Raw genomic sequence first — 19,132 nt, 5'->3', positions numbered from 1 at the left:
AGTAGAGATCCAGGCATCAGGCTGGATTAATAAACAGAATGCACGTGCTTATCTAGAAAATCCCAGGAATTTCCCTGAGCTGCAGTAAAGATGAGATTCCTTGTGACTTCACAGGGACCAAATATCGATGTTAATTGTTTATAATAAACAAGGAACATTATTTGCGGTACAAAAAAAGCAGAAAGAGAACACATACAATAAAAGACAATGACCCAGACTCAAGTGACATCTTGAAAGTGCATACAATTAAAATTGCCAAGTTATATTGATAGAAGAATTTTATGCCAGCATGAAGGACTCATTTGGCTTCTACTAGAGGTCTAATCTTTATAAATCTCTTGATTATCCACAGTTAAAATGCTTTTTTAAATCTCTGAATTCTCATTTTTAAACACCTTAATCCAGATCTTTTAAAAATGGAGGTCAGTGTAATGTAGGCTTACATACAATTATTTTATTTACTATATTTCAGTCCAATAGTACATAGGATATACACATTCAGGTGGAAATCTCACATTTAATCAATTAAATTCTTCAATTTCATTCAACTGAAAATCTTTATTTGTAGCATCTCTGTCCCTAAATCTGAAAAAAAACAAGGGAAATAATTTCACTTAATAAAACTGCATTAGGCTTCAGGCAAACCCAAACTGTTTTTGCATTTTCAACCTAAATCATATTTATGCATGGTAAAAAGACAGGAACAATGTATTATAGCATACAAATATGGTTATAAACTACAGGGCCCAAGAGACAAAATCAGAAAAAATAAGAGATTTTAAAAAGCACTTCTCGATAATTTTGAAAAACAGCAAAATTCAGATACCATCCACAAAGATAAGCTTTCATCTTACAAAAAGAAACCACTATTCCCCAGTTTGCAGAGAAATCTATTCTCTCTCTTCATTAGAAACAAAGTTGGACATCTCTTATGCATTATAAAATGGCATTACTATAGAATCTGTTTAATATGCATTACTACAGATTGCATTATACTGTAATTGAAAGTGCTTGGCCAAGACGTGGTCAAAGATGCAATCTTTTCTGGCTGACTCTTGTCCTTCCTTCCAGAGCAAACAGACAATCCCTATCAAAATACCACCAGACCACCTCTTGTCTAGCAGTGCAATTTCAGGAGAAAGCTTTTTCCTTTGCTGTAAATTTCCCTCTCCAAAGTCCCTGGAGTACAATAATCAATGGCTCTGTGAAGCTTACTCCAACATTAGTTCGTTTAGACCTACATTTGTCTTGTTGCTCCATTTTTTCCCATTCTGTGCTGGAAACATTTTTACTTTTTCTTTTGGTAATGTGTACTGTATTCAGAGTGCCCTGCATGCAGGGGTTTAAACAAAAAAAAAGAAGGGAAATGGGACATTTATTAGTAGGTTACTGGACAGCACTGATAATCCTTTTACAGTGAGAACTCAAAATTATATGATGGTCATCAATCGCTTGCGTTGATTTTATATTCTTTTACAAATTTTACTGTTCTACAATAGTCATATACAAACTTATATATTGGTACATTATAAGTAAATAGTAAAATTAGTTATCTAATTATTACAAAACTACATAATATGGAAGAGCCTGTTCCTGGTAGACATTTTCTTAGGAAAATGTCCCAAATATTATATAGCCAAGGTAACGCTTAGTAAGAACATACTGCTTTTTTACATAACAGGCAAACTTCAGGAATAGCACTAAATATATCTACTCAAGTAAGTGTATACAATCAAACATATGTAAGGATGTGACTCATTACTTGATTGATCAATCGATGGATTGACTGATTGATTGAAATTAAGATGACACCCCGACTTCTTCTGCAAAACGAGTACCTGAGATCCTTGGAGCTATTAGTTACTAGCCATCTTTTATATTCTAAGGTTAGAAATGATAAGAGGCCATTTGGGGTTTTCTGAACTGAAAATTGATCCAGCTGCTTCTTTAAAGATGTTAGACAGCCAAATCAAGCAGATAATTGAATAATGAAATAAATACAATGTATGCATGTGTATATTCTTGAGGAAACCTAAAACTGCAATATGTTCTTGGAAGTGTTACTACAGTTACTATTTGGCAATTGGTGTTTTCTGTTTTAATTATCCCACTGCTTTCTACAGAAAATTCCTATCAGCCCTTGGAAAGGTCCTGGTAGGACAAACTTCTCTGTAAGGCATATCTCTGCTTATATTAATTTTCTAGACAATACAACACATTTCAGTTGTCATTAATTCTGCATTTGATTCTTCAGATTTTTTATGTTTGTCTTATACAGAAAGTGTAAAAATCCAAACTTTTCTTTTTGTTTGTATTCAGAAGACCTTCTTATTTGAAGTTATAAAAAAGACAATCATCTTTTTTTCTCAAGCTAGGACAAGTAGTTCATGTACTTAGTGTTGTCTTTTTAAATGTATCATTACATTGTCCCTGTAGACACGTGCTTTTGCACTTAGCTAAATTCTAATTTTGGTGAATTGTCTGCTTCAAACATTCCTAATGGATTAGATACAGATCTTTTCCAGATATAGAAAACCAGGTGGATTTACAGCGTTTCTTTCAGTCAACACAAAATAGTTCTTGAGAACACAAAACGGTAGCCCCTGTGAGCTAAATCAAACAAGTCCATAATAAGTCCTGAAATAGATCTTATTTGATGTTAATACAAGAATTATACAACATTTTATCACTACAATGCAGTCACATGCAATAGTTTTAAAATGAGCTGCTTTTAAGGTTTGCAGAAGGTTTTTAGTTGTTTTAAAATGTGATCACCAAACAGCACAGCTTTATTAAAAGTCGTGGTGCTTTCACTGCACTCTTATAATTTTAAATATTGACCACAAATTGACTTTAAAATAATCTGCATATCTGCTTAATTGTATTTTTGGTATATGCATCAAATAAAACACAACCAAAAGTTAAGTTTATACTAACATAAAAAGACAATGACACATACAAAATGGAAGCATTTGCATCTGAAATAAATTGAACGTCTGGATTCCAGATGCTTTCAATTGGTAACAGCACATAAACTGTTTCAGACAGAAATTCCTGTTATAGAGGCTGAAATGAACTGACAGCAAAGTGGTGACTGTTTTGCATGAAATGTTGCATCAAATACTTTACAGCCATTTAACACCACAAAGCATTCATTATGTTTACCTTATGCAGAGAAGCTGTGCTAGTAATAGTATTAGTGCTATCAATCTATTACAGAAATTGTAATGCTAAGTAACAGAACCATTGAAGATTTTACAGCTACCCCTTGAATGAGAAGCACCTGTTTCTTTATTTGTTTCCTGAATTTTAAGCTACTTGCTAACTTTTTCTACTTCTGACACATTTTTATTCAACAGTTTAAAATCATGCAGATTACTCAATCTGCAGTTACACTTTTCTGTTTGACTTTTAAAGTGCTGTATGAACTGGAAGCCATTACCTTATTCTATTGTTTTTCTTACCTGAGCAACTTCTTCAAAATCATCATGTCTCTTCTGCAGTGCCCGTGCTCTGTGAAGAGATTTCCCAACTCCTGTGTGTTTGCTGAGAAAGGCTTCTCCATGATTCTCAATCCAGTCCATTACCTACAGCCAGATTATACACACCATGAGACGTTATTAAATATCAGAACAACAGCACAGATTATGGAATTGCTGAGTTAAACACATCATATCCTATAAAGACAAGAGAGAAGAACTAAATTGTTTTAGTCACAGAGAAGACTACAAGACGACCTGATTCAAATATTAAAATCAAAGGCACTGACAAAATCAAAGCCCTTTGAATCCACAGTGAAACATGAAACAGAGGACACTTTAAAAAAGAGGCACTTCTTAATGAAAAGGGATATGGGACAGAAAAAACAACTACCCAGCCATGTTGTTGAAGCTGATATCCTGGCTTATTTCAAGAATCAGTTAAATGAGATCCTTGGATCAATTATCTACCAAAAGATCTCTCTCATTCAGTTGCAAACACTTGAATGGTCTCATGTTCTCCAACCATAGGACGGTTTCATGACAGGACATATTTTCATGGCTGATGGTGCGGAATGTTGGATGATATCCAAAAAAAAACTGCTTTATGAATGAGCTCTATCTGTCAACATGTGCTCTATAGACAAGGAGAGATTAAATCTATGCAACTAATTTGTGGGGCAGAGCCCTTTGTGTTCCTTGTCAAGGCTTGTGTTTCTTGTCATGGCTGTCTTGTACCAGGAACATTCATGTGATAGGATAGTGCACTCTTTCAACTATACTTGCCAAGAGTCTGGAAATTGGCACTCCTATACAGTAGCAGTTGCTCAATTCACTGGTATCATACTTTGCATGCTTTAACCATTGTTCAAACTGAGGAAAGTGATCCATCCATCATGAAAATGCTGCATATTATAACAAACTCCACAAAGTACCCCTATAAGAGCTATAAAACAGCAACATTAACTGTCATTTTACTATACTGCCCACTGACAAAAAAATTACACCATCTATTTTGGGTGGCAAACATTGCGCTTCAAATGATTGTCTGTTCGTATAATGATGTGAATGTGCACATGGCAGGAGATTGTATATGGATAGTGCATGTCTTATCCAAGGTCATAATTTTTTCAAAGAATTAGAGAAGACCACAGAGAAATTAAATGACATATGTTTTAGATAATGAAATAGGATTGCAGCAAAGCAATGACTGGAGTGTAATTAAAGCTTTTCGGGTTTTAACTGAAGGCAGATGATACACGCGTACAGTGCCCTCCGACAGTATTGAGAGAGAAAACTTAAAACTGTTATTTTTAATAATAATGAATTATTCCTTAAATGTATATAGTGCTTTTCTGGACACTTCACTCAAAGCATTTTACAGGTAATGGGGACTCCCCTCCACCACCAATGTGCACCCCCACTTGGATGATGTGACAGCAGCCAAAGTGCACCAGTACACTCCTCACACATCAGGTATCAGTGGAGAGGAGAACAGAGTGCTGAAGCCAATTCATGAACTGGGATTATTAGGAGGACTTGGAAAAAAAAAACAGGACACAGGGGTAACACCCTTACTCTTTTCAAGAAACGCCCTGGGATTTTCAATGACCATGGAGAGTCATGACCTCTGTTTTATGTCTCATTTGAAGGACGGCACCATTTTTACAGTATTGGGTCCCCATCACTACACTGGTGTATTAGGACCCACACAGACCGCAGTATGAGCACCCCCTACTGGTCCCACTAACAGTAGCTTTCCCAGTAGCTTCCAGTAGCTTTCCCAGGAGCTCACCCATCCATGTATTGTCCAGGCTCACACCTGGTTAACTTCAGTGGGCTGCCAGTTGTTAGTTACTGTAGCTGCTGGCTGTTTTTGCTTTATGGTCAAACAATCTGCATTTGTGATCATGAGATTAGCATAAATAATACATATAATATTAATTTTTTTTATGTTATTCCATGCATACAGTACATTTGATCGGACAAAAACATACTTTGTGTTCAACCCATTTACTTCAAGTAACCGGAAGTACTGGGACTCATACTGTATACTTCAGGCACATTTCAGAGCATAAAAGTCAGTAATTGATTGCATATACCTTTGAGGCAATAACTGCATGAACTCACCAAACACTGTAAATATTTTGGATGCTTTGAAACTGCCACTTTGGGTTCTTAAGGTATTTTAAGTTTTTTTCTTCAGTTTTCTTCAGCAAGTGAAATGTATGCTCAGTTTAATTTAAATCTGGAGATTGACGGCTGGTCTAAGATTTTCCTTTTATTTCTTTGATGAACTCTTGGGTTGCACTGGATGTGTGCTTTGAGTCACTGACATGCTGTAGAATGAAGTGCTGTCCAATAAGTATGTAAGAATGTTCTTCTACATAAGCAGATAAATTTAGCCACATCATCAATACAGACAATACAGACAGTTGCAAAGGGTGCCATACAAAATTAATTTTGAAGAGCCCCATATGCATGCAATTTCCCAAAAATAAAATATAATGTATATTATATTGTACTTATTCATACTAATCACAAACTCAAAATGTTTGACTGTAAATCAGAAATAACAGTTTTGACTTTGCTGTCTCAATACATTTAGAAAGCACTGTACACAGATGATAAATAAGATACCAAAGTATACATTTCAGAAAATGAAATAATGATTAAAGGAACGCTAAATACATAAAGTTTGAAATCAATACTACCAAAGGCTAGAACACTGAAGAAAAAGGTAACTATAATGCAAGCAGACTTAATGTAGATCAAGTGGACTGAGTTCAAATTTAATTTCTGATACATTCAGACTGAAATAAATACAAATTACTAACTAGCATCCATCACCAGAATATGTAAATACAGTGCATTTAAATGGTAATCAGTGAATCAGGATTATTGCTGAAATGAAATCATTGGTTTAGCTTTTGTGTTTGCTTAAGGATAAACAATCAGGGTCAAATGAAATTCAAAACTGCCCTGTGGATTTCTTTGATCCATCTTACAAGCAGCATGAAACTACTACATTCTTGTATAATGCTGCTTCCAAACATCACAGTGTAAAAAGATTATAATTAATTTGTTTAAGTTTGAGCCATGGAAACATCAATTATCTCATTTTCCTGTGTTGCCCCAAGTGCAGATTCCATAATCAGATTCCATCTCTGTATAGACTCTGAGTCAGGAAAACTTGAAAGAGACCGTGCAAAAGCTGATGTTCTGTGTGAATGAAACATGTTTTCTCATCTTAATTACTGTTTCCATGAAAAGACAATTCTAAAACAGGCGTTTTGTACTTTAATTTTCCTAATTTGCACAGTCTTTGAGAGAGCTGGATTTATTTCGCAGAGTGTACATCGCAATTAGCCCCTTGTTTTCAACAGAACGTGACAGAATTGTGATTGAAATAATTCTGAATTTGAAGTTACTTTCATACTTTTATTCTGAATATAAAGTACAGTGAATATAAATAGTTAAGGTTTAGTTACATACTGTATCTGTGACAGCAAATAAGTGGATAAAGCTAGGTTACATATCTATGACATTACTGCTGATACTCTCATATTATACAGTATATTGTATTCCGTAGCACAGGAATTCCAAAAATGTTCCAATAAAATACATAAATAAAAGTGTTAAGAAAATGCATTCTACTGCGTAAATAATCTCAATTTTAAAATTTCAGGTGGAAACAGAAGTATAAATGAAGTCAAAATTGGATGGGTCTTGTAACCTGAATGTGACTTGGATGGGTCTTGTAACCTGAACATGAATGTGCATGAGCTTTTACACATGGATTTGACTGTTTTAGGCTCATATTTTTTTATTTGAGTAACATTTTCAAATCTGATTAATATAGGGCTTCAGAGACAGATCGCACAAAAGCTCAGTTTAAACCCCAGCTAGGGTTAGGGTTAGGATTTTCACAGTACTAAAACTATTTTTAACTTCATGGCGAGATTTTGGGACCCAAGGTAACTTTAGGAAGAGTGATATTTTTCTGTCATGTTTACTTTAATTTTTCAGTTACTTTTGGCTATTTATATTGTATTCCGTAGCACAGGAATTGTGCTCCAAAACAGTGAAAATAAAAGTGTAAAGAAAATGCATTCTACCAGGAAAACTATCTCACTTTTATCATTTCAAGTGGACAGAGAAGTATAAATGAAGTCAAAATTGGATGGGTCTTGTAACCCTAACCCTAGTCTGGCCTCAAGGCACGCTCATTTAAAAACCACTGTAGCAGGATTTTTCAGCTCGATGAAAAGTTGCTTCGAGAAGGTACATTATTGAAGAAGACGAATGTGCATGAGCTTTTACACATGGATTTGACTGTTTTAGGCTCATATTTCTTTATTTGAGTAACATTTTCAAATCTGACAAATATAGGGCTTCAGAGACAGATCACACAAAAGCTCAGTTTAAACCCCAGCTAGGGTTAGGGTTAGGGTTTTCAAAAGACTGAGACATATTTTAACCTCATGGCGAGATTTGGGGACCCAAGTTAACTTTAGGAAGAGTGATACTTTTCTCCCATCTTCATTTTTATTTTTCAGTTACTTTCGGCTAATTAATGTTTTCATTTAGTATATTTTTTTAATGTACTGTATGAGCACTGTTTGCTTGAGGTTAAAAAACTCAGGGGATAGTAAGTATGTCCATAAATACAGTCGGAGACTTTAAGAATCCCTTTGTAAATCTGTTAATGGAAAAGTGTAATATCAATAGCAGCAGCACTGAAGGCACTGTTCAGAGTCATTGGCTTGAAGTCAAGCATCATTTTAAGTCATAAACCATTGTTTTAGGTAGTTCCTGACCTGCTAAATGTAATTGAATCTGCCACTAAATGGATCTATGAGCTCTAATACAGTATAAACAGTATAATGATCAACCTGAGTATTAAGTATATCTCACTTTTGTCACGATTGTAGTTCCTCCTCCTTAAGGGCGCTCCAGCTCTTCCTTGTTTGCCCTATTCCCCGCACCTGCCCCCTGTTCCAGTCTCCTTCCCTTTAAAAGCCAGACCCAGTCGCCAATCGAGGTTCTGCACCTGATTTCCACATCGTGCGAGCCCGGGACCTGGTTGCGTCTGGCTCCGTTATGCTTTTAGCTTCCTGCTCCTGTTCCTCCCCGCCGGTCCCATCCCGGAACCTGTTTTTAATCCCTTGTTTTGGATGGATTACCCGGCCATGGACTTTTGCTTGTTTTTTGGATTCTCCCTTGGACTTATTCTTTGGATTGTTTGCCTCGGCCACACCTCCCCTGATCACCAGCACTGCATGGACATGCCCCCATGTTTTTATCCCCGTATTCCTGCATGACTTTTTCCCCAGTGTTTCCTCACTACTCTGGATTGTGTCGTCCGCATAGGGTCCGGAAAGAACTGTTTCTTACAACGTTTTATGCACATTATGAAAAGCAAAGAAAATAATGATGTATATTTGTATATATTAGCTCCAGGATATGCAATAAACAAAAGTTTTTCTTAAAAATATGTACACATAGGATGATTGGGTACACAGTCTAATTCTTTCTGACATTATGAGCGCTGTAAATTGTTGTATTGCTAGATTAGTCATTTTACATGATAAAATAGAGTGGCGTTAGTTATAAATCATTTACTGACCATTAGGTCACACTGCAACCCAACCATCACTTACTGTAATTGCTGTAACATTTAATTGTTCATACTGTATATTACCTCAAATTGTAGAAATCCTGTATTTTCATGTGATGGTTAATACAGTAACATTTCTAACACTTATTATGTTTTTAAGACTTTTTTAAACATTCTTAAATCACACCTATAAAGATTCCTTTAAACTCTAACGTGAGAAGTGAAAGGAATGTTCCGGTAGTGAATTTCCTGGAAGCAATGACTGCTGCAGTGTACCAATGCTGTAGCTCCAGCTTCCCCTCTTTTTTTCTGTTCTCTTGTTTTTAATGTTCTCTTACTTTTAACACATTTTTGTATAGATGTCCTTTGATAGAGGGTGTAAAATAACGTCCCACACATGGCTTAGGAAGATTCCATTTTCTTTGGAAGCCACTTTATGGCTCAAAGACTTGAAATGAAAGAAATTTGCACTCCACATTATTTGCTTTGGAACTGTCACTTGTGCACTGCACTGATAACCGCTGTAATGAAATGGAAGGGCTTCAATCACGCATCAGCAGCGCCTTGCCAATGAGCCTACAACAAAGGCTAACGTTTGCTAATCTTGAAAGCTGGCTCCCATCCCTGCATCATTAGATAAAACTGAAAAAATGTTTTGTGGTTACCTCACAAATGCCATCTCCATACGATCATATTACGTCTTTAACCACAGGCATCAGAAAGCTCCTACCTCCTATATAAAAATTATAAATATGTATAGCCTCTTAAAAGAGCAATTTGCCCAGACAGAATGATGCACCGCTTGCTGAAGGAGACATTTATGGAATTGTTTCTTTTCTCTCGTTAGATTTATTCCGAGCAACAGAATTGATGTTGCAGAGTTTACTACAGCTGCCACAGTGGATTACATCAATCACACATTTTTCATATGATGTAATTCTGCTTCCTATGCCGAATGCTTCAGTTTCTTTGTTGGAAATTGAAAATATAAAAGTTTGAAACTGAATTACTCATTAACAGATCCGGAAAAAAATTCGCTCTTGATTGAGGTCAGTGTATTATTAAAAAAATAAAGAAATGCAAGCAGGTTGCTAATGTAGTGATGCCGCCTCGTTAAAAATGTGGCTGGAACAGGATGAAAGTTCATACAGAGCTGCTGATGTTGTTCGTCTGATTTACTAGAAACGTATTAAACATTTGTGCAGCTTATTGGTTCTAAACAATATTTCACTTTTTTTGTTGTTAAACAAAAACTCGATGTTCAACAAACAGAATGAATAGAAAGTAACCTTTGAAAGATGATAATTAGCCCCCAGAAGAGAAACAGTGAAGCTATTAATCCCCCTTATCTTTTTCAACAACATGTAATCTGTGTCCCCTAAATGAAATATCCTCTTTTATCAGTTCTTTCTGCACTGGCATTAGAGCCACTGAAATCAGAGACAGGTACAAGAATCCCTGGCACAGTCTTCATTACTGTTGAGTGTTTGCACACTTTGGCTTTTAGCAGTGAACATTCAATCAAGGCTTATGATGAAAACAGACACATTATTAAGGTAAATTGCTAAAACAGTCTTCATTTCTAACTATAGCTCCATTTTTATAAGAAAGGAGGTATACATTCAAACCACAGACCCGACTTTCTTAATACACCGGGAAACAGTCCAATTCTTTCTGCATTTCTCCACTCCTTAACTGCATTTCATTGAGTAAAGATACAATGAGTAATGACACCTTATTAAACAGAAAAACAAATAATTATGTTTGGTCCCAAGAAGCTGAGAGACTAAAAAGTACTGTCCGAAACAAAGACTGCTCTGTAAGACTAAATGACTTATATGGTCCCACTACTGCTGTCCAAGTAGTTTCTTAATAGAGATGATAGTCCTGATCACAAAATGCTCATTCACATTTTTATCCGAGGAGTTGTGTGAGCCTTTGTTTGCCAAAACAACATAATTTTGTATCATCCAACTATTCCGCATGGGGGTTTCTTGCATTTCTTCCTCATGATTATTTGTAAAGTAAATCAGTAGAACAGTTTTAGGAGCAGGACAACGTTACTTTTGCTCTTTGCAAAGCATATAAAAATATACAGACAGAACATGAGACCTGAGACCACAATTCCATATTACTTTTCACACCTTTAAGTACGATTATGTGTGCTGTGAGGCTAAATGTCACATTAAAGTTTGGGTAACGATGTCATTTGGTAGTTCTGATAGGTTGCAAAAGCTCTGATGGATTGCAGTCCTGTTTTTACCATTAGCCTACAAAGTATTTGTCTTTCCTTTAACAATAAAGAAAGCCTGGGGAAAGAAAATCTTGTAAACCGTATATAAAACGACAGTGTTATCCACGATGAAAATAGCAAAGGTCAAAACAATCCAGAAATGTTCAAAGGTTTATTACCTAGACTCTCTAATAAAGAAATGCAATCTGTTTCTGGACAGATTTAATTGTGGAAAGTACAATATAAGAAGTTATGGGGATTGTGAAAACCCTAGCAACTGAAAATGTATCTTCACTTCTGAACTGGTTGTATAACATAGTCACTACATTTATTAGACTACTACCAAGACTAAATAATATTATCAACCTTCCTGACAACTGCTAATGCAAACCCACTATTTTACTGTGGCTATCCATTGGATAAATACAAAAAAAGATTCTGGCAATCACAAAGCTACCATTAAATGATACATGTGGTATATGTAACTGAAAAGTGAGGTGAGCACAGATTGGGCTAAATTTAACCCCAAAGCAAAATGAGTAATATATTAAGGGTGGGCTTTCAGATGAATAAGGGTTTTGGACACCTGTTTCTAGTTGTACAACACAAGCTACAGCTCAGATTGAGATGCATGCCAGCCAGGGTTCCTCAGCTGGAAGTATCCATTTAATTCACATTCATATTTTTATTAAACGCAAGGGAATTGTGTTTTTCTCTGTAACTGGATAATAATAATGAACGGGAAGGTCTGACTCTAATATCAGGTGGATGACTCAGGTGGATGCTGCAGATTGGTGGCGGTGGAGGGGAGTCCCCATTACCTGTAAAGTGCTTTGAGTGGAGTGCCCAGAAAAGCGCTATATAAGTGTAAGCAATTATTATTATTATTATTATTATTATATGTCAGTAAGTTTATCTACTGGTCAGAATTAAGGAGGAGGGAATGGCTTGAACGGGATATTACTGAAGGAAAGGGAGAAAGGTGTTATCTACAGTATGAGAAATAGCTTCCATGATTCAAAAACCACTAGCCCAGGCCACTAGGATATCAAAAAGTACATTAAATATACTACAGAAAAAGGCTCATGAGGGTTTGTATGTTGTCTGTCATGATGACCTTTTCTGACTTATCCATCTATCCATTTGCTAACCACTTTTTCCAATTCAGGGTCCCGGGGGAGCCGGCACCTATCCTGGGAAGCAACGGGCACAAGGCAGGGTACCCCCTGGGCAGGACACAAGGCCATCGCAGGGCAGACAGACATAAACGCAGACATGTACAAACTCACACCAGTGCCAAATTTCCCAGAAGCCAATTAACCCACCAGTATGTTTTTGGACTGTGGGAGGAAACCCATGCGAACACAGTGAGAAAAAAAAACTCCACCCAAACAGCACCCCAGGTCTGGAATTGAACCTAATGCCCCAGTGCTATGAGGCACCAATGCTAACCACAGCAACACCATACCACATTTTCTGAGTAAATAACATTTTTTTAAAAACTTCCATCTCCATCCTTGCCATGAAGATACTGTATACAGTAATTTCACTATCAAGCTCCTAAAATTGCTCATAGAGTTTTAGAATTTTGTATTTTCTATTATATTAGTGTTTTTTTTAAAGAGAACATGCATACTGTATAAACACCCTCTGCCACAAACATTACAGTATGAGATGTACTTTAGGTAGCAATTCAGTAGCTTCCTGCAAACTGAACTGCACTTTATGATGGTGTTTTTTTCTCTTGAGACTGCCTGAAATGACACATCAGACAGGTATGCTGTTGCTTTCTGAGAGGTCATTTGGAAAATACACTAATAATAGGGCAGTGTGTGTGTTGTAAATATATGTTTCCAATTTATTTATTAAATTAATAATTAATCACCTGAGGCGAAATACAAATTAACAGTGAACTTGATCACATTTAGTAATGACCAGCTGTTGCTTTTTTTACTCCTTTAAGAAAACTGAAACTTGGCATACACAACTGGCAAACCTTTAAGTGGAATTAAACCTGACCTAAGTGTCGGAGCATGTTGCTGATAAAACTACTTGACTTTTGAGTGAGATCCGGCTTATATTTAACTGTAGGGTTCATGCAAGGGTTATTATCCCTATTCTTGGCAAAATGTCAAAGAAGGAATAAGAGAATCCTAGATGCATTGTTATTTTGCATTCTTCAAGAGTTTTAATAAATGGTACTTATTAAATAGTTTATGTGTTTGATTCTGTGTGTATATATGGTTGATTATCAATAAATCAACAACCAATAATAACTGGCAGTTTGGTCATAAAATATCGAACAGTATTTACAAGCAAAATTTATTTCTCAGTAAACAGGTACCATACTAAATATAATGTCCTTTACTTCACACTAAACAAGCTGATGTAATGTGTGCTGTCTAGAACAGTGTTTCTTCAATAATGTAGTTTAAATATATCAATATAGTGCCTTATATCCCATATAATAGCCATATGGTAATATAACGTAGGCAATAAGATTGTCACGGATGTCGGAAAGGACGCACCGTGGAATGGCAGGAGAGCGTAAGAGACCCTATGCGTAGTAGCGAGACAGGGGTTAGCCTGGGCTCAGCTGTTCAGGAAATGCCGTATAGAAACCTATGCCCTCAGAAACCTAAGCGGACATGGGGCAACCTGGTGCTAGGCGGGTCTCAGGACATCCAAACGTCAATGCTGAGACCGGGCTAACCCCCGTCCTACCGCTACGCATAGGGTCTTTTCGCTCTCCTGCCATTCCCCGGTTTGTCCTTTCCGACATCCGTGACAAAGATATTGTCTACATTAATTAGAAGGCAGGGTGCCTTGGCTAATTGGTGACATTTTTAACACAGAACTCCTAGTGATTCCTTCAAGACAGACCAATGACTTAAGGACTCGCAAGTCAATAAGTGCATAGACAACACAGAAGCATTATAATAAGGAGTGTGCTGAACCACACTGGAAGTGCACACTTCGGGTCAAAATCAATGGAGTTACTAGCAATTATTTTTGGCGAAACACTTGAATCAGAGTTTTCACCTTCTTTACGTATTAACTTGTCCCTCTAAACAGAACAAAAGGACTCAAAAGGAAATATTATCAAAGACAACTGCTGCTCAGAATGTTACCAGTAAAAAACACAGACCTCTCCTTTTGCCAAATCCCTGTAACAATAATAAGTGGTGCAGAAAGCAAACTGACTTTATCTTCACTGCCATACTGTGGTTTTTACCTGTTGGACATCCTGTTGGAAAACACAGAGCTGCAGTCGCTGATGCAGGCGAACCTTACGATGCTGCCAGATGCTCTCCAGCCTTCGCTGATGGTGCAGTACCTCGTGTACCACATCTAAGACACAATGTACAGCTTTGGAGTAATTGGCTGTTGCAGTGAGTGACTCTGAATTTCCAGGACTTAAAGGCCGCTGCAGAACATCCAACAGTGCTTTCCCATCCTGGCTCACCTATAGTCAGGTGCAGAAATACAACAGTGTATTTACTGTAGTAGCCTGCACATTGTTTCATTTCATACTCAAACAGTGCTTAAAGAGTAAGGTCTCAATTGACATTTTTAATATAAAACTATCCTGCAGGTAGTGAGCTAATAATGTGTGGATCCATAGTCTAATATCTTTGATTTAACCAAAATGAAATGTCTGTTTCACATTGATTATTTGAGTAAACTATACATTCTTATCCAGGTTTATGATGAATTCAGCCTACAAAGTCAATATTAATGTAGCAAATAGATACTTTGTTTTTTGCTTTTTTATAGGTGACATAACTAACACAAACACTGCTGTCCATCTCATCTCTGTTTGCTTTATAAATGGCCTGGAGCAAAGATTGTATTTACTGAAAAACGAAATGGAAAAAAACAGCACTTAGTAATTCAGAAATTAGAAAAAGTTACTTATGCAAAATAAAAAAAATTAGAAACAATAACTGTAATAAAACAGTCATAACTTAAATACCACACAGGATATTAAAGATCAAAATTTAAATCTGCACAACATACAGTAGGTTATACAGTATATTAGAATGCACACTCTTACAGTTTACTGTGGGAATCTGAGAATGTATAGTGGGCATGCATATTAATTAGGTCTTTGTCCAATCAGAACGCTACAGAAAACAGAACTCCTATGATTTTGATTATGTATTATGTTTATTATTTTTAGCTTATACATGTGTAGAGTATAAAACAGCCACTGTACTGCCCCAGATGTTTTGCATCTCACGATCACTGCTGCCGTCAAAATGCAGAGACGTGAAATAAAGTGGGATTTTAGTTTAGTTTTAGTGGGATTTAGATTTTTTTATTTTTCAAGGATTCATTTAGAAAAGCAAAGATGGCGAATGCGAAGCCAAGGCTGTCATAGAAGAGGGCAGCAATGGGACAGTGGATTTCTTTTCACCAATTTTAAAGACCTGAGCATTTGCCTAGTTTTCCACCACAGCGAAGCCTTCACAATTTTTCGTGTGAGATCTTTAAGGAATTAAAGGGCATTTTGAAAGCTCAAAACCTGCCTAACCTTTGGCTAAAGACAAGCCTGACACAGAGGTGTCTTTTCATATTAACCATCTGGTGGTGAAAAAAAGAAATCATTCATCCATGGCAAAGTTATTAAGGAGACAATGACAGTTGCTGTCAGCACATTAAAAGTTTAAGTTTAAAACTTCAAAGACTTTAAAAACAAAGATGCTAACTATCAAGAACATGCCATTTGGAGCTTCAACAGCAGGCAGAAGGGAAAAGGATGTCTTAGCAAATACACCACGACTTATTATATTGTGAATGTTTTCCACTGCAGTTCAGTGAATCAGTGAGCATGACTGATATGGCCTTACATATTAGCAGATATTACAATTTTTGTCTAAATAGACTTCAAGGATTCAACAGCAAAGGATGTTTTTTTCACTATTTTGGCTCTTTAAAAGCAAACGAGGTGAAATGATATCTACAAGAAATGTAAAAGGTATGTGCCATTTCGTTAAAGAAACACTTCAATCACTACCAATGGTGAAATGCTAGAAGTCTATGCAGGCTTCATTGCAATTTGCAGAAATGATCCTGAAATGCTCCCCACTCTCTGTTTTCCACCAACAGGCACTTGTAAGTAAGGTTACTGACTTTTCTCAGTAAAAAAAGCTGTTGCCAAGATCATCAACTCAATTGATGCAAGAGCTCTACAACACTCAATGCAAGTTCACTCAGTTCTTCACTTTATGAGCTTGATGCTACCTACTGTATGGTTCGCTAATCCTTCATCCAGACGTGAGGTGGTAAAAGTGCTCCAGAGATTTAGATCTGATGCTGAAAAATATGCTTTCCTTTTAAATCCAATTAAATGATCAAGCAAGACTACATTTCATAAGAAACAGAATCCTTTACCTCTGCATAGGCTTGGGTAACTTGTTCGTACAGTGACTGGTGATGGTGGATGGCAAGCTCCAGGTCTTGCATTTCCGATGGCAGGCCTCCCTCACTGCACATTTTACACCAAGCATCAACGCCCGACAGAAACTGGAATCAGTCCAGAAACACGTTCCGACAAAGACATATCACAAAGGAGAATGGGGTACAATGGCAAGGTCAGATGTACATTCGTTGCTCAGTGCTGTTCTACTTAATGACTGGTGAAGTAAACAGGAATCAGCAGCTAAGTGCCTGCTGACAGTGAGCAGTATTTTTTGTTTACAACCTACAAGAGTCACCATATTTATGCTTTGCTTTAAGAACATCAGACATCAAATACCAGTTTAAAAAGGTTTTTCTCTATGAACACTTCAGTGCAATACAGGTATATACTGTACATAACATTAAGTATAACTCAAAATAGTAATTTTGGACTGTAATACACATCTTAAAACATTTAAACACACTGTACACAGGGACTATGGAGATATTGATTCAGGATGCTTGAAGTTTTACTTTGGCCTATCCTGCTTGGTTAGAGGGGTGAGGATGGCCACATGGACAAAGTGGTCTAGCACACCTACTGTACTGTATGTGGGATGAGAAAAGGGGTAAAGGAAAGTTAGATGTCTCTATATCATATAAAGGAAGGAGCCCGCCATGGGTACAATCAGGGGCTTGTCCCTCTCTCAAACGTTCATAGTGGACTCCATTTTGTGAATATTCATCAACTCAAAACATGCAGAGGTAATCAAGTCTTTTGGTTTGTATGTTACCTGAAGGCCAAACCTTATAAAAGGTGCAGGGTTCTCATTAAAATGAAAAACATTATGATAAAAATCCTAAAACTCCAAACAACAACACTAACATAGAAAATATTTTTGCCAGCATTTACCTCCAACTGATGTTCAGAAAACTGTGAACAGCACAGTGCTCAGTTAAAAATCTTAGCAAAAGCTGTCAGCAGACACTGATACCGTTCCATTTTTTGTGCACTTGAACTATTTTCTACAGAATCAATTCAAATCAAACATCATGATAAATATAGTGCACTTATTCTACAGTCATAGACATATTTGTACAGTTCTTACTGATGATACCAGCTCTAACCTGTTCAGACTTCTGATGAAACACTGCAGACATTGCCAGGATGGTGCTACGCTCATCCAGGGCAGCAGCGAAGCTTTTCCACTCTTGATCTAGCTGGGCCGAGATCTGTTTGATTTGCTGGGAGGCGTAGTGGCCAGCTTCTGACAGTCTGGATGCCACAGACATTATCCGATTGATGTTGACGTATGCATTCTGATGAGGGAGGACAGGGAACATATCTGTGATAAAACATCTACTTGCAAGCTGACAAGAGGAATAGGAATGAAGCACGGGGAAATAAGTCTGCTGAACATATTAAAAACCGAACATTGTATTAGCTGAATTTGGGTAGAAATCATCAAACATACAGTATGTGCATCTTTGTTGATACCCTCACTAAAAACAGTATCATGTGCTGTACTGCCATCTGGCTTTTATCTGTATATTTCTATCTGTTCAGCTTATGAAACTCTTTAAAATAATACCTCTCTTAAAAGGTTATGAGTGTATGTCTGGTACAGTATATGTGTCACAATGATGATATTATTTACATCAGATAGTTTAGTTTATCCATACAGATTGTGTAAATTGAACATTATATATTTGTATTGTAGGAACAAGAATGCACCAATCTGTTCTTGTTAATAAACACATTAAAAATAATAAAGGACACTATACTGTACTGTTTTTTTTAACTGGGTTATTTTAAAACACTGACTTTCAAGTCTAAGACTTGTTAACTTTAGGGACAGTGATGTGTTGTTGAAAAAGAACATTTAAAAAATATTTTTAAAAATATTTTTAAGCATGAAAGAATTTTACTTAAAAAGAAACCAATGAATAAAGAATCATTACACATAATAATACTTCAAAAATAATCTAACAGATCTTTGTCATTGATGTAATAAGAGGTTTGACAAGGAATTAACAACATCAGTCTTTATCAATTACCTTGTTGTTTTCATAGTTTCCAAAGTATTCATGTCTATATGGGAGTTTTGGAGTAACACTGAATTATTCACACAATCAATAATTCACCAGCAGATGAAGAGACAATGCCTTTAAAACCCCAAATATGTTTTCAGCAAAAAAAAGTCTTACCATTGAGTTCATAGCAAAGTGATTGTGCTGTGTCTGTAAATCCACTGCATGTTGATAACTGACCCCAATCTCTGTGTGGCTCTGTAGGAACAGCTCCTTGTTGTGACTGATCCAGTCAAACATCTAAATTAAGAAATTCATAAGTACAAAAGAAATCTTAATTTCACAGTGCCTGAAAACCGTCAAATG

The 19,132-nt window shown here is 36.4% G+C and overlaps 1 protein-coding gene across 1 annotated transcript in view; it reads right to left on the bottom strand.

The window, feature by feature from the left end:
• kalrna (kalirin RhoGEF kinase a) overlaps window positions 1–19,132 on the bottom strand; it is a 209,033-nt gene that overhangs the window by 113,213 nt on the left and 76,688 nt on the right. The window contains exons 6-10 of the mRNA XM_088930063.1: window positions 18,944–19,066; window positions 17,864–18,055; window positions 16,730–16,861; window positions 14,568–14,798; window positions 3,465–3,587 (exon numbers count right to left, since the gene is read on the bottom strand). Coding sequence (XP_088786189.1) covers window positions 3,465–3,587; window positions 14,568–14,798; window positions 16,730–16,861; window positions 17,864–18,055; window positions 18,944–19,066 — 801 coding nt within the window. The remainder of the gene's footprint in view (window positions 1–3,464; window positions 3,588–14,567; window positions 14,799–16,729; window positions 16,862–17,863; window positions 18,056–18,943; window positions 19,067–19,132) is intronic.

Source organism: Atractosteus spatula, chromosome 13 (assembly GCF_055471065.1).
Source record: "Atractosteus spatula isolate fAtrSpa1 chromosome 13, fAtrSpa1.hap1, whole genome shotgun sequence".
Lineage (NCBI taxonomy): Eukaryota > Metazoa > Chordata > Actinopteri > Semionotiformes > Lepisosteidae > Atractosteus > Atractosteus spatula.
This window is presented reverse-complemented; position numbering and strand designations above follow the sequence as displayed.